Source organism: Poecilia reticulata, linkage group LG1 (assembly GCF_000633615.1).
Source record: "Poecilia reticulata strain Guanapo linkage group LG1, Guppy_female_1.0+MT, whole genome shotgun sequence".
NCBI classification, from domain to species: Eukaryota; Metazoa; Chordata; class Actinopteri; order Cyprinodontiformes; family Poeciliidae; genus Poecilia; species Poecilia reticulata.
The window spans coordinates 6,801,457-6,825,783 of NC_024331.1; the positions used below are offsets into that span (position 1 = coordinate 6,801,457).

General features: G+C 40.9%; 1 protein-coding gene across 3 annotated transcripts in view; it reads right to left on the reverse strand.

Moving 5' to 3' along the window:
- LOC103471527 (nucleosome-remodeling factor subunit BPTF) overlaps positions 1–24,327 on the reverse strand; it is a 45,850-nt gene continuing 21,523 nt past the window's right edge. For 2 of the 3 annotated variants that reach the window (XM_008420693.2, XM_008420615.2), the window contains exons 19-36: positions 23,833–23,872; positions 23,380–23,605; positions 23,150–23,299; positions 20,645–20,775; positions 19,843–19,957; positions 19,481–19,698; positions 17,989–18,226; positions 17,616–17,899; positions 17,093–17,206; positions 16,829–16,990; positions 15,688–15,770; positions 13,293–13,518; positions 12,869–13,194; positions 11,900–12,073; positions 7,734–7,926; positions 7,209–7,293; positions 5,365–5,551; positions 1–3,289 (exon numbers count right to left, since the gene is read on the reverse strand). In XM_008420693.2, coding sequence (XP_008418915.1) covers positions 3,253–3,289; positions 5,365–5,551; positions 7,209–7,293; positions 7,734–7,926; positions 11,900–12,073; positions 12,869–13,194; positions 13,293–13,518; positions 15,688–15,770; positions 16,829–16,990; positions 17,093–17,206; positions 17,616–17,899; positions 17,989–18,226; positions 19,481–19,698; positions 19,843–19,957; positions 20,645–20,775; positions 23,150–23,299; positions 23,380–23,605; positions 23,833–23,872 — 2,989 coding nt within the window. In that variant the 3' untranslated portion in view covers positions 1–3,252. Of the gene's footprint in view, positions 3,290–3,647; positions 4,340–5,364; positions 5,552–7,208; positions 7,294–7,733; positions 7,927–11,899; positions 12,074–12,868; positions 13,195–13,292; positions 13,519–15,687; positions 15,771–16,828; positions 16,991–17,092; positions 17,207–17,615; positions 17,900–17,988; positions 18,227–19,480; positions 19,699–19,842; positions 19,958–20,644; positions 20,776–23,149; positions 23,300–23,379; positions 23,606–23,832; positions 23,873–24,327 lie in introns of those variants that run through there. The other variant, XM_017305173.1, reaches the window with a different exon arrangement.

A 24,327-nucleotide genomic window follows, 5' to 3' on the forward strand; every position in this document is an offset into this window, starting at 1 on the left:
TCCAAAAAAGTTGACTTTATTATTATCCAGGATGAAATGTCCTATCAAGTACAAAAGAGAGTCTCTTCAGAGTGGCCAGTCTGTTAAAAACATAGAGTGCTTTTTATCTGCAGTTACGTTTCCTCGAGATACTACTTTTTTTTTCTTTTTTAAAAAAATGGATAACTTTTTCCATCAGTCTGAATAAATAAAACAAGAAATGCAACGTCAATATAGAAGTTATGCCGACTTTTTGTTTTACAAAAAAGAAGAAAAAAAAATCTGTACAAGTCATCGTGCCACTCGACCGGATCAGAACCGATATGCTCACAATGTGCAGCACTTCTTATATAAAGGGCAATTTCACCTTAAGAACAAGAGTCCACTTCAAATAAAAGAGGAAAAAAAATAGTTTAAATTTACAGGAGGACTTGGTTGCTGGTTCAAATAGTCAAAAATAAAAGTTCTACTGCTCTAAAAATCTTTTCTCTCTACATATTTAGACAGCAATAATATACAATAGAGATTACAAACAGAAAATAAAGCACGTCATCATATAACAAAGTAACAAACATTCGGTTGAAAGATAAAGAGAAGGAGACAGAAGCTACATCATCTCTCAACTCTGCTTTCACACAGAAAAAAAACCCTCAGGGCTCAAAACGGAGAGAAAAAAGTTTCCATCATTCTCCAACACATCTAAATCGAAAGACATCACTGCTCCCCAACTTTCCTCTCTTAAACAAAAATGGACGAATCACATACACACACACACAGAAAAAAAAGGTTCCCAGATACGCTTGAAAAAAAACGCAGCTATAAAATTTTCATACAAAGACTCCACAGTCGGTCGTCGTTTGAGGTTTGACTCCCAGTCACGCTGCCGCAGACCGCGACATAACTGAGCTGATGCTGAGTGGGGAAGTTCATTATCCAATTACTTTAACCAGACATACACACACACACACACACGCACACACACACACACACGCACACACAGAGAGAGCGAGTTGAGAGATGCATGTGAGCCAACCTGTCAGCTTCAGACACACAGCTTTGATGAGACTCTATAAATTCAGGGAGCTACAGTACTTTCAGCCTTTCACACAATTCATTTTCTCTAAATGGCCTCCTCCTTTCAAACACAGACAGTTTTTGACTTGCATTTCAGAGCATTGCATGGAAAAAGATTTAAAAAAAGAAAAGAACAAGAGGCCGGATGCGGTGGGTGGGATGATCTGTCCGGTGTCGTTTCCCTCTGGACAGTAACATGAAAGCATTTCAGTCTTCTGACAAAACACACACTCCGCCTATCAGACTGCTCTGATAGGGGCTGTGCTGTCAAACATTTGCATCGGGTTCATGCTCGATGCAAACCTACACACCTGTGCAAACGTCAAACTAAAACACTTGAAGAAATAACAGCGTATAATTCTGTGTAGTTGCCTTGCAACAGTATTTATACTCCCTTTTATCAGCTTTTGTCACATTACAACGAAACCTGTGTGTTTTATCTGGATTTCTTTCAACAGGCCAACTTGATAATTGTCATGCCCCATTTTATTTTATTTTTTTTACCCAACTTACTTTGGGCCTCTCTCAACTGCTAATGGTTCATGAAAACGCTGTGTGTGGAGAAAAAGAACAAAATAACTCTGCATATATCCTAAACTAGGGCTCGGCGATGTGGCTTAAAAATGAAATCTATTTTTTCTTTTTAATACCAAATTCAATTTGATCAAATTTGTTCCATCTCGTGGTCTTTGACGCGGCGCTCAGGGTGAGAGCAGCAAATGTCACGGTCGGACAGCATGGAGCTGGGTGGGTTGTCCCGTCAGACCGTCAGTTCCCGAAACCACACTGATGGTTTTCACAAAAAAAACTTGTAAAAGCCTACATGGGGTCAATGTGACCCCGCCACAGAGTAAATGACCCCATATCTTAAAGCTGCGGGTAAATTCACATTTTCCTTTACAAATGACTGAAATAAAACAATTTTATTAAGATATTTTCTAAACTCAAGCTGTGAGATGACCTGAATTCAAAGTCCAAGTAAATCGAATCTGTAAAACAGGCTTGTAAAAAGAAATGGTAGTTTTTGGATGGGCTTACGTCACTCTGGAAACTCAAGGACTGCATAATTGGAATAAAAATAAAAAAATCCCAAAATGAAATCTTCAAAAACGGAAACTTTCAGTTCAATGATAAAATCCGTTGCCCAGCCCTACCATCCATATGATGACACAGTGATGGCACCATTATGCTGTGTTCTTTATGGCTTTCTTTAGCAGGGACAACCAAGTTAAAAAAGAACTGCAGAAAACTTTAGTGTTAAGGTTCACCTTGAGGGAGAACAAGAACTCTTAACACACAGCTAAATGTGCTAGAACGGCCTAGTCAAAGTCTAGACCAAAAACCAACTGAAAATCTGTCTGAAAACATGAAAACTCATTCACAGACAATTTTCATCCAATATAACGAAGCTGGACCTATTTTACAAAGACAAACTGGTAAAACAAAAGCTTGAGTTATTCATAGCGATGGCTTTTCAGATCATCATTTCTTAAACCAAAAAGTTTATTTTTGAGAGGAAATGCAACCAGCATATTTGAAAATGTAAATCAATGAAAAAAATATATAAAAATGTTGTTTTTGTTCACCTTTTATTTGTAAAAAAAACCAAAAAACTGCTGACCAGGTTTTGTACGTCTGAAGGCCTTTGGTGACGAAAACTGCTAAATTACTTCCAGTCAAAATAAACATGTTTGTAAAATGAAACGATGGCTTTAAACCCAAACCTACAAGACGTGTGAATAACTTTCTCAACAGTTTGGTTTCCCGTCACGACGGTGTGCTTCTTTATGTTGGCCTGTTGCGTAAAATCCCAACAGAACACACTGAAGTCCGTAATGTGATCAAATGCTCAAAAGGGGGGTAGGAATACTTTTGGTAGGCTCTGCTAAATGAACTTGAGTTAAATGTATCGTGATCCGACACCGTGAACCCATCTGACCGACTTTCAGCGCGTAAAGCTGAATCATCCAGAAGGAATCTGTGAGGTTAGGCGGCCATTCCGCACCCAATTATCTTAATTTCATCCATCATCTCGTCTCCTTCATTCCCATCTTCCTCCTTGTACGCTGGAGGAAGTGACTGGTGTGGATGTATGGTCAGGTGGTGGAGCGACACCGATAGGCAGGGGGAGGGGTCCGCTGACAACACGTCCTAACCAATCAGAGATGCGACCTTTGACACTGGGATTTTAAGCAGAAGCTAAGATGCAGCTGACTGTAGCTTGTTGTTATGTGACCTGAAGAAACAGGAGGAAGAAAACGGTTGGAAAGCTTTTTTTTTTTTTTTTTTTTTTTTAAAAGGTTTCTTTACAGTAGTGACTCATTTCATGTTGAAGATATATATTTTTTTTTAATTTCATGCCAGACTCGTGGGCATACAGAACCTCTTTTTTTTTTTTTTTTTTTATTAAAAGCTTTACAATATATGACAAAATATGACTAGAGTAGGATACAAAAAAAAAAAAAAAATAGTATTGGATGCCAGTGGGTCAGACATTTTGACAGACCAAGCAGCCATGTTGGTTAAAAGTCACTGAAATGTACGACAAGATGTCTGCCCAACTTAATTATGTACAACTTTTTACGATTTATTTCTAACCCCCTTGCCGAGAACACCGAGCCGAGCTTATTCATCAGAATAGGAACGCTAACCTAGACTTTTCTGTCCTATTTTTTTTTTTACACTTTCTATCATTATTTTCATTAGAACATAAAAATAGTCCTTCACAAAAGATACATTATAAACATAAAATAATACATGAGAACAGCCAATAAAAAGAAACTAAGGGTGCATGCTTTTGCTTTCTTGTTGTTAAATGAGGTAAACATGTTCAGTTGCCGTCAAATTAAAAATATAAATTATACGTCTGATTTCACAACCGAAACCTAAATTTTATTCTTCCAAGCATGAAGTACGAAGAAAACGAAAGTGAGCTTTGACATTTTTGTCTCGTTTCCAGCTGAACATAATTTTTAAAAAAAAGAAGACTTCTGGTGTGAGAGTGTAAAAAAATACATTTTCCTTTGGAGGCTCTTTGCTACCAACATGGCTGCAGCTATTCAACCTTAGAAAAATTCTTACTTTTGCTTTTATTTACTTTTAAAATAAGAAAAACTAAACCACACCTAGTGTGTGGCTTATTATAAGCACTTTTTTTTTAAACAAAAAACAACAAAGCAATGCTTTAATGCCGTTTTAAACATGTAAAAACAGCAACATCCAGGATAAAAAATTAAAATATTTTGTTTAGAAGTGACCCCGGCACCCAGGAGTCTGACATCACAATCTGCAAAAAAGAGAGAGAAAGAATGGATGGGAGTCAATACATGCGGGTGAAGTACGCCAGCATTCAGAGCACAGAGAAGCTGAATGAAAACTGGCTCGAAAAACAACAAAAATAAAGAGACAAAACCCAAGTGATGTGAATGAAGTGATGGTAGTATATGCTGCTTTGAGTGGACAGGAGTTAAATGAACCCTCAGATGTGTTAGTGTTCAGCGCGACAGGAAAATTCTTTTGCAGACACTTAGAAAACGTCCAAATTCTGTCCTGGGTTGCCCTGCGACAGACTGGCGACTTGTCTAGGGTGACCCCGCCTCTCGCCCGGAACGTTAGCTGGAGATGGGCACYAGCAACCCTCCCGATCCCACTGAGGGACAAGGGTGAAAGAAAATGGATGGACAAAAAAACAACAACCCCTAACGGTCACACATTTGATAAAATATCAAACTCAAGTATCATATTGGTATCAGCGATACTGACATCGTATCGAAACCAAATATCACACATCTCCACTGGCACGGTTTTCTTTAGTCACAGAAGTCGACAGCGAGTTTTGAAAGGCGAAAACTGAGTGTTCACTTGATTTGAATCCCACAAAACAACATACAGAAGAAGAAGAAAAAGGTAGCATCATTAGATAGTAAAAGGTGAAGGTTGTTAGGAATAAGTAAAAACCTCAGTGAAGCCTTAAAAAAAAGAAAAAAGAAGCTAATTGAGTGAAACCCTGTTCTGGGTAAGAGACAAAGCAGATGGATTGGGCAGCACAAACATTATTCCTAAAAACTGAGGTGAGTTTTGGAGAACCGACGCACAGGGATGTTCTGAGTGGAGCATGCGCCTCCAGAGACGTCATAAACCAGGGGAAAACTAGCACATTTAAAGGAAAAGAAAAACAACAAAAGAGATGGTTTGAAGATATCAAGGAGAAGAGGTTTGAGCTAAAATCATTATTCTTTCTTCTAACTGGTCTAACTCCACCGCCGCCATCAGACTTCCTTGCTGCCTCTTCACAGCCCGGCTTTTCCTCACCTGCTGGCTTTGAAGCCTTTGAGCTTCTGGACAAAGAAGTTCTCCAGAACCTCGGCACACTGGTAAAACGGCGAGTCGCTGGGGTTGTAGTACCGGCAGTTGTCGAAGATTTTGGTCATGTCTGCTACGAACTCGGTGAGCTTGACGTACTCCCGCTTGTGTAACCTCTCCTCCATGGTGGAAAGGTCTGAGGGGAAAGTTGAGACACTTAGCGCTCGCGACAAGGAACAGATGTAATGTTGTAATTGGACGCAGCAGATTGAGGTCAGGTTTCGCAATAGGTCGTGTTATGATTCGAATCCTCCGATTAGGCGGTGGATGAAGAATGCTAAACCTCCGCCAGAGCTGACCTCGAGCGTCTCCGGGGCGTCCAGATGAGTCGCTGACATATTACCTATTTATCATTCCTGAGGGGAGTGCCGTTTCTGGAGTAGAGAACGTCAAAACCAAACCGCAGGAATGTTTGAAAACGCAGGAAGTTATCAGAGCTTCCACCAAAAAGAAGCTGTTGGGAAGCTTGTTTAATCGATTTACGGAGAGATAAGGAAGGAGAACAGAAAGCAGATGAGGCTTCAGGTAATCCTGCTAGAGAAGGGTCCAAACAGACACGACTAACTCCCCCCTTCCATTCAGCTGACCACTGGCAACGTTTCAAAGACCTCCTTTTACTTCTTTCCCCCCCCCCTCCGTCGTCTGATTTCATGCTGAACCCCCTCCATAAACTACCAACAGCTTCAGCCGCGGCAGCTACAACATTGCTTTTATGTTGTATTTGTTTTGAAAGCAGCGGACAGACAGGAGTTTTCCAAGACTGGGCCGACATATAGCGGAGTGCGGTTTCACGGGGAGGCCGCGGCGGACCCCGGAGAGACGCTCATTAACAGTCTGTTTGGATGGAAGTGAAAAAAAAAAAAAAAGCCTAGCTCCCTCACCCTCTAAACCCTCTGCCGTTAACGCAAGTCACCGTTTACATGGTCGGTTTGATCTGAGTTGGAGGGCTTCCTTCAGACGGCCGGCGCTCTGAAAGCTGCAGATAGAGAGCGTGGGTGTTTCTCCCAGAGATTACAGTAATTATGGAATAAAAACAGCAGAAACCGCTGCATCAAACAACCCGCTCTCATAAACATGCAGTTGAAATTCGGTGACAGCCGCTGTTCTCTTTCTGTAACACAAATGCACGATGCATCTGCGAGTAAAAAAAACAAAAAAACCCCCCGAGATTGCCGAGTCATGCGAAGACAAAATGTGGAAGCAGCTCAAGAATCTAAGGCGTGATGATCATCTGTTCCCACATTCACGTCATAAAATACAAGAATTTCATTTATTTTGAATAGTGGAGGGATTTATTTTTTTTTAATTTCAGGAGAAATTCAATACTGACTCATTTGTAAGATTTATTTTGCAGTGGAAAACAGCGTCACTTTAGTGATTTTACTTACAAACATATTAAATTAAGCTTAATTGAAGGATTCATTACAGTTGTTAATAACAAATGGTTTTCATTGCGTCGCCTCACATTTGTTGATTAAAGTCACTTTGCGGAAGTATTTAAATTGGTCGAATGTTTTTTCGCTACAACAACAAACTACATGTATTGTCCATTTTATTGGTAAATGTCAAGCAGAAGGAAATTTATATATAATTTTGAGTGAAAAAAAGTTTTCTGAGGAGTTCACAAGTGCACTGATGACAGTTTTTAGCTGATACCGATCTTTAAAAGCATAACTTGCCAATTCTGATTTTGGCCAATGCCAATTTGGGCTTATACCGAAAAAGACATGTTGAGTAATTTCAATTAAGTAGCACAAAACAATGTTAATCTGGACCAAATTTCCAACACTCACCCATTGGTTCCTTGATGACCTTGTAATAATCAGGGGCATCATTAGTATCTACCGGTTCTAGGAAGGGCCAAGCCATTTTATGTGCCTGCAGAGGAACGAGAGACAAAAAAAACGAAGAGGGGAAGATGCTTGAGAAAGCTGAAACCAAAGAAAAACAAACAGCTCCGTGAAAATTACACTGAAAGCAGGTGGGTCAACACAGATGTTCTACTCCAGCCTCTCTCTCTTGTCACACAGAGACAAAAAGGATGGGGAGACGGGGGGAAAAGGGACTTTCGACAAGAAGAAACAAAAACACAGAGGCTTGGCACATATCCAAATAGGAGAGGCCGACCCCTCAGATGAGATGGACACTGAGGACTTTTGTTTTCTGCTCTGGGGGATTCGAGGAGCTGTCAGTGTTGGCCAGCTGATCATTAAACTGCAGCTGATGTGTTTGTGCATTGCTAAGGTGGAGTAAATCTACTTTACCCAGCTGGACTACATCCAAACCATTCACCCACACCCGGCAGCAACTCTGCTCACCTGTAAGGAGCGCAGTATCCGTCGCAGGCCTTCGTAGTCCTTGTCGGTGAGGGGGGTGAAAACAGTCATGGCGTCCTCGGTGGACTGACACTGCGGACACACGTACTCGTCGATGTGGTTGGCCTCACTCTGCAGGATGCCCACACAGCGACCGTGGTACCAGTTCTGACATCGGTCACAGCCGATGTAGAACCTGGGAAGGTAAAAAACAAAAATAAATGTGGTGCTTAAGACATGTCGTCCTTCACAATTATGCATCACTTTGTGTTAATCTATATATATGTGTACAAATTCACTTTGAAATTTGTGGTCGCACAAGAAAACATGGAAAAGTTCAAAAGGTGTGAATACTTTTGTGAGGTACTACGTGTTATGACGTTAAAGTAAATAAGATGAGAATGTTTTAGAGTGTAAACTTAATGTTTAAAATAGAGATGTGCCGATCAGGTTTTTTCCTGCCGATTCTGATTCCGATCACCCATGAGGGCCGATCACTACGGAAGCGCATTGCTATCACGCAAGAAAAAAAAATTTGAGCGCTATCACGTTATAACGTGATACGTATCTTGTTAAAACGTGATACATATCACGTCATAACGTGATACTATCTTGTTAAAACGTGATACATATCTCGTTAAAATGTGATACCTATCACGTTTTAACAAGATAACTGTCTTGTTAAAACGTGATATGTATCTTGTTAAAACGCGATAATTCTATGTCCAGGAAGTGGCGGTATTATGCTAGGCTAGTACAGTGGCTGACATGAATTGGTCAGGTTTCATGTTTGGTCTACACGGATATGGATGCTGCTTTGCACTGTGGTTAAAACCATTAATAGCATGCTACTCTGAGCAGGATCCTACACAGAACAGGGCTGCACAGAAGGAAACGTCAATTCGGTTCTCTAGCTGTGGCGGCGTTCCTGACTGTCTGGATTGGAGCTGGAGTTGGCTTTCGATTGTAGCTTCTGATTCGGGAAATGGCTTAAGAGCGATTAGAACGGAGGCTCAAATGTATTTGCTGAACATTTTCTGTAAAACATTTTTATTGAACAGTACAATAGGTGCATAACGGCAACGGCTGTTCGTAACCAAGCAACCAAAATAAACAGAAGGCTAGATAGTGGCAAAAGACAAAAAATTAGATCCTGTTAAGCATTCTTCAAAATAAAACACTTCCTCTCTCTTCCCTTTTGTCAAAATAAATCATAAATAAAGCTTTGAATTTAATTATTTTTCACATCACCTTTTTGTAATTAAGTACAATCAAGTTACATTCAGTAAATAATAATAAGCATTTAAATAATACTTAACATATGACTGTAATTAAGTAACTCCGTCCATTTTCTTTACCTCAAACCTAGTTTGTGATTTGTGAAACCTTTATCTGAATTGTGAAACTTCAAACATGAGAGATTTAAAAACCTTTTCGTATCTGGAATGCATTATAAATGAACTATCACATTTACAATATTTGCTATTATTTTAGCTTTCTGTTTTCTTTCATTTTTTTGTCCTAGAGCACCTGCCTTTCTGTTTGGCTGTTGTGGCTTACAGGGATGCATTTTAACTTGAGAGGAAGTCTTTTATTTTGAAGAATGCTTAACAGGATCTAGTTTTGTCTTTTGCCMCTATCTAGCCTTCTGTTGATTTCGGTTGCTTGGTTACGAACAGCCGTTGCCGTTGTTCAGCAAGTGTACTGTTAAAAAAAAAAAGAAATCTGAACAGAAAATGTTCAGCAAATACATCTGAGCCTCCGTTCTAATCACTCTTAAGCCATTTCCCGAATCAGAAGCTACAATCGGAAGCCAACTCCAGCTCCGATCCAGACAGTCAGGAACGCCGCCACAGCTAGAGAACCGAATTGACGTTTCCTTCTGTGCAGCCCCGTTCTGTGTAGGATCCTGCTCAGAGTAGCRTGCTATTAATGGTTTTAACCACAGTGCAAAGCAGCATCCATATCCGTGTAGACCAAACATGAAGGGAAACCTGACCAATTCATGTTAGCCACTGTACTAGCCTAGCATAATACGGCCACTTCCTGGACATAGAATTATCACGTTTATACAAGATACGTATCACGTTTTAACAAGATACGTATCACGTTTTAACAAGATACATAACACGTTTTAACAAGATACATATCACGTTTTAACAAGATACATATCACGTTTTAACAAGATACGTATCACGTTATAACGTGATAGCGCTCGAATTTTTTTTTTCCTGCGTGATAGCAATGCGCTTCGTATGATCACCGATGCCGATCACAGAATTATTATTTTTTTAATCATAAGCACTACGGTTACATTATGTGGAAAAAGGAACCATGAATTCACCTTAATTTAGATAAAAGCTTTTAAATAGCTTTTTCCAAGAAAAAAACAAAACAAAACAGGTATTGTGCAAATTGTACTGCTTATCTACTGCAATTGTACTGCTTATATACTATCTTTAACAGACTGATAACATATGAAGGCTCTGAAGAGGCTAAATAATGTGAAGAGTCAAAATAAAACCTCTCAACATTGCCAAAAGATTCAAGTATAAAACTTAACATTGAAAAAAGAAAATACAGGTTCCATTACAATAAACAGTCCTGAGTTACTGAATGAAAATGTCCTGATAGCATGGCGGCTAGCTGATTACTGCTAGTTCTGATTGGCTGTTTCTGACTGAGCGGAGTAATTATGCAGAGCAGGGAGGAGATCGATTCTTTTTTTCAGAGATTATCTGTCTCATGTTAGGACAGCGAAAGTTTTAATGTAAAATTTATTTTTTTAAGTTAGATGCTGCAGTTTTAAGCAGAGGTTCGGTGTGAGAGTCACTACCAGGTGGAGCAGAAGCGGCGCTCCGTCTGTGAAATATTACTACCTGTAGTGCGTAGCAGCGGTTCAACAGCGAGAGCAGAACCTGCGTCTTACATCGCAGCTCGAAGACTTAAATAATTTTGCGGGTTATTTGTTTAGCTTTCTGACCGTCATGCTAATCCGGGTGAGTGTTTGTAGCTGTGCGCTGCTTTACCTGCTATCTGATCCTCCATATGTCTTTTTTTACTGCAGTGAGCCTCGATGTAGCCAAACTCCTCAAGTATGGCATTGTTTTTATGTCGTATTAGATTCGTCGTGTTGATGCATTTTGACGTGCTTCACCCCACGTGCTTCMWTTTTCCGCCGCAACACGCAARCTTCCCCATTCACTCAGTGCGTTATAGTTCCACATCGCTTAGGATTTGTTGCTGCGCGYTTGCGCAGTGTGAAGGAAAGAGGAGACCAGCTGCACAGGCAGGCTGCGAAATGAGATGCAGGTGATCGGTTTGTGTGATCGGCAACAAGAGACCATGATCGGCGATCACCGATCATACACTTTTTCACGGAAATCGGCCGATTATGATCAGTGGCCGATCGACCGGCACACCTCTAGTTTAAACTCTTTCCTAAATGACATGCATGTAGGGCTGAAAAGATTAACTGGATTAGTTGATTTATTGACTTAAATCAACTAATTTATCGATTAATAGTTAACTCGAGTAAACAGACTAAAAAAATGGTAATTTGCTGAAAAAACAGTATTCAGAGCAGTAATTATATCAAAACCATACAAAATAAATATAATGCATATTTGACTGGAAATATGTTTTAGCCAAAAGTCAAAGTGACATAATTTTTCAGTTGGTTCAACGTCAACAAAAGAAAGATTTTATTGACACAGCATTTTAAGCACTAAACTGTTTATTGTTTTATTCAAAATAGGAAATTTGTTTGTGTATTTGCATCTATTAATGTATTTCTACAATTGTGTAAAAAGGTCTAAGTGGTTGAATGAAAAATAATCAGAAAACGGCCAGAAAAAAAAGTCTGATTAAAACGATAAAATGATCGATTAATCGGCAGAGTGATCGATTAATTTCCAAAAATGATTGATTAGTCGTCAGGATAATAGGTTCTTTAAACAATCAGTAGTTGCTGCCGTACATGTATGTGTCTTCTGGTTCGTTATTTTCAAATACCAAAACCTGAGTCAACAGATGGCTCATGTTGACACACACACACACACACACACACACACACACACACACACACACACACACACACACACACACACACACACACACACACACACACACACACACGTGTGTGTATGTATGCACACACTCCTCCTTACTGGGACTCATCGTAAGGCGTCTGACAGATGCAGTACAGCTCCTCCGTGCTGCTCTCTTGGCCCTGTTTACACTCCACGCAGATGTAGTCGTCCATCTTTTTAGCCTCCTTCTCCGTGATGCCCACACAGTCACCGTGATACCAGTTGGTGCAAAGGTCGCAGCCGATGTAAAACCTGTGGAGACAGGGGAGAATGATGATTTTAGAGTGCCCCTCTAAAATTTTTGCAGATTTAAAAGCCAACTACATCTAAATCACAAGGCTGAAATCCTAAAGTAAGGTTGCAATTTGTAGCAAATAGATCTAATGACGCGTAGATGTTTATAATGTTGTGTTGAAATTAAATTAATTTAATCCTCACATCAGTACTTTATTACTTCAACTCTGTATAGGCTGGATGATATTCCTTAAAAATAAACATTTTCAAACCAGATCGGATTAGTATTACGGCTACGGTACGAGAACTTTTGTTCAAGAGATAACAACCCAAACATTAACAGGATAAAGATGCAATTTTAACACAAAAAAATCTTAAAATTAAGAGAAAAAAGTCGCTTTGAGAAAAAGCTTCTACAATAATGAAAATCTGACAGGACCAGCTCAGTTCCTGTCGTTCTTACTTTGAAAAGGACTCAGACATTTGTTCAATAATTTTAAAGTCCTGCCAATGATAACAGTTTGATGCCAATGTCTTAAATGACATATGGTGACTTTATTCTCGCAATTAAAAAAATAAATCTCAGTCTGGCCGTAGAGCTGACCTGAATTCAAAGCCCAAATGAATAGAAGCTGTAAAACATGCTTGTCAAACAAGATGGCCGCCTTGGGCGTGCTGACATCACTCTGAACAATGGAAACCCAAGGTGTGAACTGGTGAAAAAAACTCCACATTTTCATCTTCAAAAGTCAAAATCTAAATAATCAATAAAATCGATTATTGAGCCTCAATATTTGATAAATCCTTGCATACTTGGTCTCGTCGTAGGGCGTCTTGCAGATGCAGTAGAGCTTGGTATCCTTCTTGCTCTCCTTTGTGCTTGTAGTCGAGATCATTTTCTTCTTCTTGGACTTTGCCACCGACACCAACTCCCTCTCCTCCTCCCGTTTCCTCTTGTGCGTCGAGGTGACGGCGGTGGCGAGGTGGTGCTGGGAGGAGACGCCGTGCTTGTGAGCTGCAGCTGCCTGCTTCTGACTGTGGGCAGCGGCTGCTGCGGCGGCCTGGGCCGCCTGTTGGGCCGCAGCCTGAGCCTTTTCCTTCTCTCTCCGAATCCGCAGCAGATCCCTCTTTAGCTCCTCCTGATGATTCCAACCCAGGGAAATATGGAGTTTAAAAATCAGGACCATTTCTGTTGAATTCGAAACGCTTTTTGTCGCCGGAGCTCTTCGACGCTTACCTGAGCCTCCAGCTGCAGCTCCTTGTCGAGAAGGGCTCGTTTTTTCAGGATCTCCATCTTGAGGCTCTCCTTGTGTCGGTAAAGGAGCGTGGAAAGCTTACTAGCGTTAGCCATCCTCCTCTTGGCCTCCACAACCTCTTCCTTCTTCTTCCTCTTAGCTGCCTGTCTTTCATCTTTGTCTATCCGGTCCAGAATGAACTTCATCACCTGGTTGCAAACAATCATCCTGATACAGATGGAAGAAAAATAACAGAGAGAGAGAAATGACTCGTGACAAATGTGATGCTAAAAGTCAGAATGTCCAACAGAAAGGAAATTTAAAATCTTTTAATTTGTCTCTGCTGAAACCATTAAATCAAACTTAATAATATTATCATTCTCAAATCAATGTTACATTTATAGATCAATGATCAGTGTTAAATAAATATTTATGAGGGCCCCAGAACGTTTGGGGTCCCTAAGCAGGTTCTGAGTCCTGGCTGATTGCTTAATTAGCCAAAAAATAACAACATTTATTTTACTTTGTCTTTTTTAAGACTACACCAGTGTGCTTAAGGATTGTCAACAATGTTTTCCAATGACATAATTACTTAGTTGTATTATTACATTTTCTGTCTACTTTTAAAGGGGCGGTGTTCTGTGACTTCCAGCCACATAGTGCCACTCTTAAACACAATCAAGTAACTGTTACCTTTAGTTGTTTCTAAAATGATATAGTTTGTAAGGCCTTGAAATTGGGTTTCTGTCTCTTTAAGAACGTTCTGCTCTTTCTGAAACTCCGCCTTCAGGAAGTCATCACAACATGGCTCCTCTACTAACCTTTAATAACGTTTTTACCAGTGTTTCTCTAAGAAGTAACTCAAATAATGAGCTCATCTGATGTGCAGTTTCACCAGGTGTTTGCTAATTGCCGCTGGCTAGTCTGAAGGAGCTGAGTGTGGGAGTGAGGGGAGGGCAGAAACTCTTACAGAGGGGCTAGGTCCAACCAGGCACAACTGAATGGTTGCCATGACGAAAGGATTTCTCAAACATGCATGAAAGAATCAAAGCAACACTCCAAGTATGTTTTTGATGAGGGATTACATTACAGCATGATCTAAAGCTCAAATTCTGCCCTTTCAATGTTTTTAACACAAAAATACAGTGAGCTACAAATTTGCTGGTAACAACTGTGACTTTCTTGTGAGTTCTGTTTCAGGGTTAGGTTCTTTCTAAACATGTTTAAATGAGACTCTAAAAGCTTCAACAATAAGAGTGCAGGCCTGCCTAAAGGGTAATAGTGAAACAGAAAAAGAAAAGAAAAACAAACAGGCTGTTTAAGTTTTTCTTATCTTCAAAGAGCCGTAAGTTTAAAAATATAACATTCAATAAATTTTACAGTAAGAAAGAAGGTTACGTGCACGGCTACAAGGCTCATGGTGATCGATGCTTCTAATTAAATAGTTCAAACAAATATTAGTGATGAATAAGACAGAAATAAAGATCCACAGATAAAGTCTGCACTGTGAGCGACTCTAAAAGCAAAATGTGTGTTCATGACTGTAAACCCGTGTCATCTATGGCCCTCAGTGTGTTCACTCGTGTTTGCTAATGTTCGCGACCGAGATCGAAAGTCTGCGCCTCGTTCAACGTGGCATCTGTGTGAAAAACACACCAACGCATACATGGCTGCCAGGGTCAGAGGCAGGCCGGCGTTGCTACGGCGAGCACGCGGAGGCGAACGAACAAATGCGGGCGGGCATGTAGAAGAAGCTAGACAGAAGTGTTTGAGATTGAGAGGTAGTCTGGATTTGATGTGTCAGGTGTGTGTGAATGGGCAGTGTTGACACAATGTCTGCAGACATAAACGTATGGTTGTCAAGGTGAAATATTGGTCAGAGTTCAATCTCTAGGCAGGATGAAATCAGAAAAAAAGCAACAAAGAGTTGTTTTTCGGGGTACATCTCTGAAGGGGCTGGAATTGTTCTGCCAGATAAATTTTTTTTTTGCATGTGATTCTTATTATTAATAACTGAAGTTGCATTTTGTTCTCTGGTTTAGGATCACTGGAAGAACATACTGTTATTATAATTTAATGTTATGAAGTCTCAGAGGAGAAACTAGCACAGAAAACCCATGACAATACCAGAATAGCTTAAAACACAAACATGGATGAAATTTCAAGGAAAAACTGATTTTTTTTTTCTTCCCCCCAGATGGTTGACACATAATTTCTGTGTTGGTATAAGAATTGAATCCAAAAGCTGCTGCTACCAACCGGAGAGCTGACTCACATTCCCAACGGGCCGCAACATAAACCTCTAACCTCCCCAAACGAAACCTTACTTACTAAATAAAACTCCCCAAAATCTTCACAGATGAAAACATAGAATGAACACTGGACACACACACACACCTCTGATTTTCTTCTCGTTCTGCAGGTGTCATGGTCTTCTTCTGCTTAAGGTGCTCGATCACAGCGTTTTGTTTCATAACCACCTGAAAAACATGTTGAACAATGCGTGAGCAAGTATCACGCACCATGAATCGCCACTGAAAAGGACAGATATGCATAATATTAAACATAAGCAGGCTTCACTGAATGTAAAACACACACATTATTTATATACTGTGTACAGGAATTCTGCAGGATCCCCCAACTTAAAACTAAAGTCCTTTTTTAACACCATTATGGACAAAATTTAAGATCTGTACTGCAACATTTGAAAACATGAATTACTGTTCATTTACTCTTTTTTCCCCCTATTTCTCACAGATGCATATGTGGCTCTCTATTCTGTATGTTCCAGAAAAGTCCCACGAATTACACGAACTGAAGACTTTTTAAGGATGCTCCGACACCTGGATACTGACTGAACGTGATTTGAGCGTCTGGTTTACATGCGAAGTCTATGTGGACGGGCGTCTATGGCGCGTCAAGAAGTCTTGTGGCTCGTTTGGTGTTGAAGCGCTTTCAACGCGGCCGACGCTACAGTTGGAAAATCTGAACCTAGGTTGCTGGACGCAGAGCGTCAGCCAGTCAGAGAGACTCTGCTCTGCGACGGTGTGGCCTGTAGTTGATGTCCTGACAGGACATGCAGGCACCGATTCTAGTTATCAAGTCGTCAAACTGGGCCTGGGTGAGACGAAAGTAGCACTGGTAGCAATCCTCCTCAGCGTGCAGCTAGTTTGTGAAACTCAACAAAATCCCAACTGAATTATCTGGTGAATTCAGAGATGATGCTTTCAGTAAATAAAGCCAAGGTCTCTCAATATTTCATCTGTCATTGCACAGAGAGATAGGGAGAGGAAGAAAAAAAAGGCAAGAGGCTCTAAAGCGATTTTGATGCTCGATATGAAGTGTCCAACTTGATTCACTGATGTGTGAAACGCGTTCAGTTTGGGCTCAGCGTTACTGGTAGTTTTGGGACAGCTGGGCTCTCTAAACAGAGGCAGTAAAGTAAACACCATCTCAGAGTAGTTGTGGGTCGTGACTGTTTTTAAGGACACTGACTGGGTGAAGACTTGGCTTCGACGGCTTCCCTCCACAAACGCACCTGCTTCTGTATAATGTCGCTCTGGTTGGCCGCATTGAGGGCGAGCTCCCTCTTGGCGTCTGCCGCCTGCCTCTTCTTCTGCTGCTGCTGCTCTCGGAGCTGCTGGATCCTCTGCAGCTGCTCTTGGACCGACGCCGTCTGGATGGTAACCACATTTCCAATCTGGGCAGAAATCGGTTTGTGTTTGAACTGAGCCGCATCTTAAATCAGCTTAGTTTCCATGCTGACAGGTGAACGATAGCGTGGTGTGGTTGGGTCCGGTACCTGTCCGCCCTGGGCTGAGGTGGTTCCGGTCTGCTGTATCTGGATGGGAAGCTGCAGCTTGATGTGTTGAGGCAGAGAGCCTCCACCCTGCTGGGCCTGGAGCTGTGCCAGAACCTAAAGATGACAAATGTCCACATGGTCAATGTAACGTCCTCTAAAACCCTGAACTACTCCTGTCCCTTCAGCTTGCCCGGAGTTTGTCACATTAAAACCACAAAATGTGACATTTTATTGGGCTTTTTATTTATTTAGTAATTAGTAGTACAGTTACTGGAAGGCGGAAGGAAAAGGATTTTTCTAAATTATGTACAAATAAAAATATTAGGTGTGTATTTAAAACATTTTGTTCCACTTTCCAGTTATGCTCCATAACATAAATTCACCCGAAAAGCTCATCAATGACGAGATGTGAAAATATCAGAATGTCAGCTTTTCTGTATTTCACTAAAAAATAAGAAAAGCAAAAAATTAAATAAAACAAACACACACACACACCCCACCCCCCAAAAAAACACGCCTGTACCTGCTGTGGGAGTCCGGACACACTGATGAGTTGGGGCGTCTGCTGCAGCTGGAGCTGTGCGGTTCCCCCCTGACCTTTGACCTGCAGTGAAGTTGGGGACTGGACAGGCATGTGGGCCTGGGTCTGCGGGGGTAACTGGCCCTGATGGGTTGTGGACGAAGTGCTGCCGCCAGCGGTGGTGGAGAGAGGGGTCGCCCCGACTTGGATTGGAGCGGCGGCCTGCTGCGCGGCTTGGGTTGCGTTTTTGCTCGCCGTGGAGTTGGGCTGGCTGGGAGACGAAGTGGCTGGAAGGCAAAGAAACAGAGCGCGAGAATACAAGACGCCGGGATAAACCGAGTCATCTTACGCTTTTTGAGTTGTGCCGCTGTCAAACCTGTGCTTGACGTGGGCGTGGCGGCGGAGGGCAGCGGGGTGAAGAGGAAGCGCTGCACCTGGCCGTTCGGCAGGGCTGCTTGCATGAGTTGCTGGCCGGGTCCTGGAATGACGGTGACCCCCTGAGGAATGACTTGCAGCTGGCCGGTGGTCTGACCCTGGCCCTGAACCATCACAGTCAGGGCCTGTGAACCACCAACGCCAGCTGGTCGCTCCAAACCGGATCCAGCTTGTTGCTTCTGCGGTTAGCGAAGATCAAACAATTGTGCATTACAAAACTGTTCAGTCAAGATTAAGAGCTTCGATTAAGATTGGTTCCATTTTATCTGTCTAACTCATCAATATTGTACTTAACTGACAAAAAAATAAAATAAAATGAAATCGATGTTTACAGTGTAGTGTCGTGCAATAGCACAGTTTATATGAACTTCTGGCGACTTCAATGTTATCGTTTCTGAATGACAAAGTCAAACAACCTGTGTTTGGTAGCAAGTTGCCTTTAAGTGTATGAATGAATAAAATGCAGAGACATCAGTTTGCATTGCTAAGTGAAATTTGTCCAACTACTGATTTCAGCTACTGGCAAATGATACAGATTTACTGTAAGGTTTTCCCGATCCGATATTGATGTCAGAAATTGGTAAAAAAAAAAATTAAATAAATAAAAAATATTATCAGATTATGTCAGCCTGCATCTAAAATCTGAAGTATAAGAACTTCAACAGAAGCAGTCCGCTCCAGCATCTAGTCCACTCCAGCATTTCTATCCCGCACACAGAGACATTGGTAAATGTAAAAGTGTCTATTGTTGACTGAACGATTAAAGTAATATCACTTGGTCAAGCCTATTCTAACATTCCACTCTATAAAGTAATTAAGAAAAGTGTGTATGTTTGTGATAATGTCATATCAGTTCATTATTTGTATCGTCCAATATTCAAACATTTTCGTTTCCGGTATCGTATTGCAAGCGAAAAAGATGTATTGGGACACTTAGAAACATTGTGTCATTTCTTAGCTACTAGCCTGAAGGCAACCATCTTCCTGGTGCTAAAGTAATATTTAATGTTTTAAATTGTACAAACTTTGGTGTTTCTACAGAATAAGCTGAAGAAATGAAATCAATTTGTGTCTTTGCGATATGCAGTTAAAAATACGTGCAAAAAAAGTCCAAATTAGGTATGATTTTTGCTATTTTGGCTGGCATTTTCAGACAATGGCTTAAATATAAAAAAAGACAAACTGATAAAAAGAAAAAAGTGAATGAATTACTGATTAAGATGTGTAAAAGATAAAAAGAAGTCACCTTCCTTGGGAGAAAAATAGCAATACAGTAGAAATAGAAAGACTGTTGCCCAATACTGTATGTTTTCCCTCTGTTGACATCATTTAACTGTCATTTCTAGCTGACTAACAGATGCGCGCACACACGCACGCACACACATACACTTCTAATGTTAATTTGAGACCAGCAGGCGACACAGGATGCCAACCTGTGTGAGCTGCGTGAGCTGGGCCATGGTGAGTTTAACCTGGCCCTGGCCTGGCGCCCGCGGGGTGCCAGGTGGTGTTTGGCCAGCTGCCTGTCCCGCGGCGCTGGGGCCGGTCACTCCCTGACCCGTTACCGCGGTGACGGCGCCGGCAGCCGATATTGCTGTGGAAACGGGCTGGCCACGAATGATCTGCGTCACTACCTGCTGTCCGCCCTGACCTGGAGGAAAAACAACGAGACGCAATTAGAAACCGGGAGGCAGCCGTGATGTACACAGAGCGGGTCGCTGCTCCATCTGTGGTTTCGCTTAATAACACAAAAATCTGCACAATTATTCAAACTGAGGGTTCAGATTGATGTTACCCTGCTGGAGCACAAGGGGCGTGCGGAGAATCGTCTTCCCGACAGCTCCGGACTGCTGGATTGGGGTTCGGATCATCGTCATTCCTGGACGAATCTGACCACCTCCACCTAGTACCTGAGGGGTGTTTATTCCATTAAATATTTTTAATACAACACCCACTTTTCTAAACGGGGTTCCAACAAATTTTCATGTGAGAACTCCACATTGTTCCAGACAAAAACTGACAGAGCTTTAAGTGAACTTAAAATATAAAAACCCAGGCTAGGCCTTAAATACAGAATCAGTACAGCTAAATAAAACTCAATGTTACATAAGCTGCTTTGGTGAAAAGACAGCGTAAAAATGTTTAATAAATATCTACAATAGGAAATTTGTAGATACTTTAAAAAAAATCTTACCATTTCATTTCTGGTTTTTAGGTTTAAAACTAAGAAAAACCGTAAACAGTTATAGAAACAGGACTGATAAATTGTCTTCAGTGGGATTTTAATGTTTGTGAAAAAGGATTTAAACAAATAAACAAAAAAAGGCATATTTTCCTATGTATGTAATTCTGTGGTCAAATCTGCTGGCAGAATCTTTCCTGTCAGACATATCAATAATTTGCTATAAATTAAAAACAGCAAATTCAAAACATTTTTTTGTGTATTAATGGACAGTGGGGACGAAAACCAGCAACGTGAACGTCTGCTAAACGTTTAAATTTAAAACGTTGTCCGGATAAAAATACAAACAAAAACAAACGCAACAAGAAAAGACAATCCGAGTTGCATTTGGGAGCGATAGGAGCCAGAGTTGTACCTGCTGGTGGGAGCCAGGGGCACCGGGCTTGATGTTGAAGGTGGTCGTGCGGGGCTGGAATGGGGTGAAGGTTTGGGCGCCGCCTGCTGTGCTGGACGGGATGATTCCCAACACTTTCTGCTGAACCACACCTGCGCAGAAAGCCGACACGGATTACAAAAGCTCCTAACGCCTCAAAAACGTCGCTTTAAACTGGTGTGAGACAGTAAAGAAAGTGTGAATAATGAAGACTTTCAAAGATGCGCTACGATAATTAGTCAAAAAGAAGTTCAGTTTTGTAGGAATCATCAATTATATGCACACACTCTAGGCAGGTAGCAGCTTCAAAACATTCAGAAGCCCATGATTTAATCACCAACGCCACAAGTAAGCAGTTGCACAGTCGCCCTGCTGTTGCACAACTCAATCCGTTACTTGTGGGTGTCTTGCTTTGCTTAAGATCCAACGTTTGATCACAATCTCTATAAATATTAGTCGAGTAGGTTAAAGAAAAATAAAATAAAATCAAAGGCTCTCTGAAAGCTTAGTTGGGTTTCCCCCAACATACCTGAGCTCCTTTATAAATTATGCATGGAGCGACAGAAACCCACTTCTTAGCTTAATCTGACAAAGAGCGCGTTTCATATTTGCCCTCGGCCTTCATGAGCTCATGTGAAACTGCTGGAGGAACTGGAAACCACCAGTGTGACTTCTCTGCTGCCTTCTTTTCTGTGGTTCTGCAACTCTAACCTGAGAGGTAAGCCCATACATCAAGGGCTTCCCTCTTCAAATAAAGATGTTTAAGGCCTTCCTCGTAATGCCGCGCCGGTCGCACATCAAAACACGCTTCTGTTTGGGGGGGAAAGAAAGAAAGCTCGAGAAGTCTGGGTTGCAGCGAGTGGAGAGGTAAACTCTTATTTAAAAATACGAAAGACGAGTGTGTGTGCGTGTGTGTGTGAAGGGGGAGGGGAGAAGTACAGACGTACTATAGAGGGCTACCTGTCTGGGAAGCAGACCTCAGGGTAAACTTGTTTCCCTGCCTTACTTCCTTAAGCCGTTCCAAAACAAACAGGGCACCAAGCAGTCACGCTGGATAAACACAAACGTCTATTAAACGGACACACTCCACCTGAGCCGACGTTCCCTTTCACAGCGACTTCAAAAGTAAGAAATATTGCGCGCGCTGCATTACTCTCTAACAGAATTCCCTTCAAATGTTAGTTGTGTTTTAATAAAGCAGATTTGAAGTCAATTCAAATAATCAAACGTATGCTTTTATCGTTCCATAATTTGATCCAGCATTTTATGATTTCTTGTAAAAGTATTTAGGCACATTTTGTTTTAATAAAACTACAAGCTTAAATGTGTTGGATATGAATTTCATGTAACAAACAAATACATTACAGCGCAGAACTGCAAAGTGAAAGTAAATTAATGTACAGTCTTGACTGAGTCATTGCAAAATGATTCACGGTGCACTAATTGCAGTTTTCCAGCTGATCTTTAAAAAGCCGGACCTGCCGATTCAAATTTTTTGGCCGATATTGATGTTGCTAAAAAAAAGAGACAAAGTCGGTGAGTTGGCAACTGAGTGGTGACTAGTGTTTACAGAACACGTGCAGATGTGATTTGGTGGGCAGGTCTGTCCATCAGACAGAGCAGAGACACACACACAAAAAACAGGGCTGATATATCAGTGCCTTGCCAGAAAGAGGGTTAAAAAAATTTTTTGCAACAATTTGTAAATTTGTAGTTTTGTTATTGGTTCATATAGTTGTTACAACAATTTGTTTTACAAAAACTCCTCATGTAGTATATTTTTAGCTTCACTCAGTCCAAATTCACAAAAGGAATGCTATTATTATGCCACTTTCAGCAATAAAATGTTTACTTTCTTACTTTAAAAAAGACACTGAATTCACCTTATTATTTATTTCTATCTTTTAATGCATTTCTAGTATTGTATAAAAATGCTTAAGTGCATAAATGGAAAATCTGTAGAACGTGCCAAATTTTAAATGTTATCAATCAACTAATCAATCAATTAGTCGATTAATCAATTAATCAACTAATTGATTAATCAATTATTCTGCAGTCAGAATAATTGATTACAAAAACAATCGTGAGTTGCAGCTTTATCGTGCACTAATCTAATTCATTGTGGCTGTAACAAGAAAACATTTTAAATTAAGACACTGCATATAAAGTGCTGCTACTTTAACGACAGACTTTGAAAACTGTGTGACTAATACTGAACATGTCTCCCTAGCAGTCCCATATGTTTTAATTTGAGTCTTAAAATATACCAGTCATGTGGGGTTAAAAAATCATTTAAAAAGAATGAAGACCTGCTCTGCATTTTTAAAGATCTGTGACCTTTTCTGGCACACTGAGCTGTTTACAGGAGCTGGCAGGTAATAAGGTGACTTTAACGAGCCGTCTGCGACGCGTCCTAAACATCTCAGGTGTGGGCCCGTAGTAAAGCAAAGAAAAACAAACACGCCTGCGTCCGGAACGAAGCCGTACCTCCCTGCGTCGTTGGCACGTTGACTGTGACGATCTTGCTGTTTGCGGGGAGCGGCAGCTTCGCCGTCACGACTTTTCCGCTGGCCGAGGTCCCTGTGATGTGTAAAGTGTGCCCACTGGAAGTGGCTACCGGAGTCTCGCCACCTGATCCTTAAAATTTAAAAACACGCAAAGTGTTAAAATCGATCCAAGACATTTATTAACAGAGAATTTTTTTTCCTCTGAGTTACCTTGCGTGCTTTGACCCTGCTTGACCCAGGTGGCGAAAGACTGCTGGAAGTTTTTGTTCTGCTGGAATGTGACAGGACTGCCCATCTTGGTGGACAACACCACCTTGGCAGTGGGGGTGCCCTGGCCGGAAATGGAGCCGACGATGACTTTGGGCGTGGCGGCAGGCGTAGCGGGAGTCCCGGCCGGGGTGGCTGTGACGGAGCCGGACTTCTGCTCGAGACGTTTCTGCGATGGGGTGACCAAACGCTCAGCAGGAGAAACACAAGAATGTATAGAAAAGAATATCTAGCATGCAAATCAGAGATTTTAATCTGAGAATTATGTTTGGATCCCATCCAAAAACATATTTAGCCTTTAATGCCACCCACGTGAGCCGTGCTTCAGTTCATGGGTTTCTTTAATTAGCTTTGATAAAAATCAACCAACATGCCAGCTGGGAAAATTGAACTTACCTTGGCTTGCTCTGCTGCCTGGGCCTTTTCTTTCTCCACCCTGTAAAATAAACGTGTTCACAAACAATAAGCACTTCACAGAAATTATTTCAGATTCAAAACACCTGAAAAGGTACATTTACACTCAATCTTCTCATATAAGGGGCATCATGAGCTCCTGATTCTGTTATTAAACAGTAGAGCTGAAGCAATTAATCGATTATATAAATAATCGTGAACCAATTTAGTAGTCTATTAATTGTTAACTGGATTATTCGGACTCTAAAAAGACTATTTGGTGAAAAATAAAACACATTCAGGATCGTATTTAAACCAAAACTGTACAAAATATATGTACAAATTTTGCATTTAAGACTAAATCAAATCTTTCAAATTTAGTATAAGAATGTTTTGTTACAGCATTTTAGGAAATAAAATGTTTATTTTCTTATTTAAAAAATGTATTTATTTGCATGTTTTAATTTTTTTCCTTTATTGTATATAAACGCTTAAGTG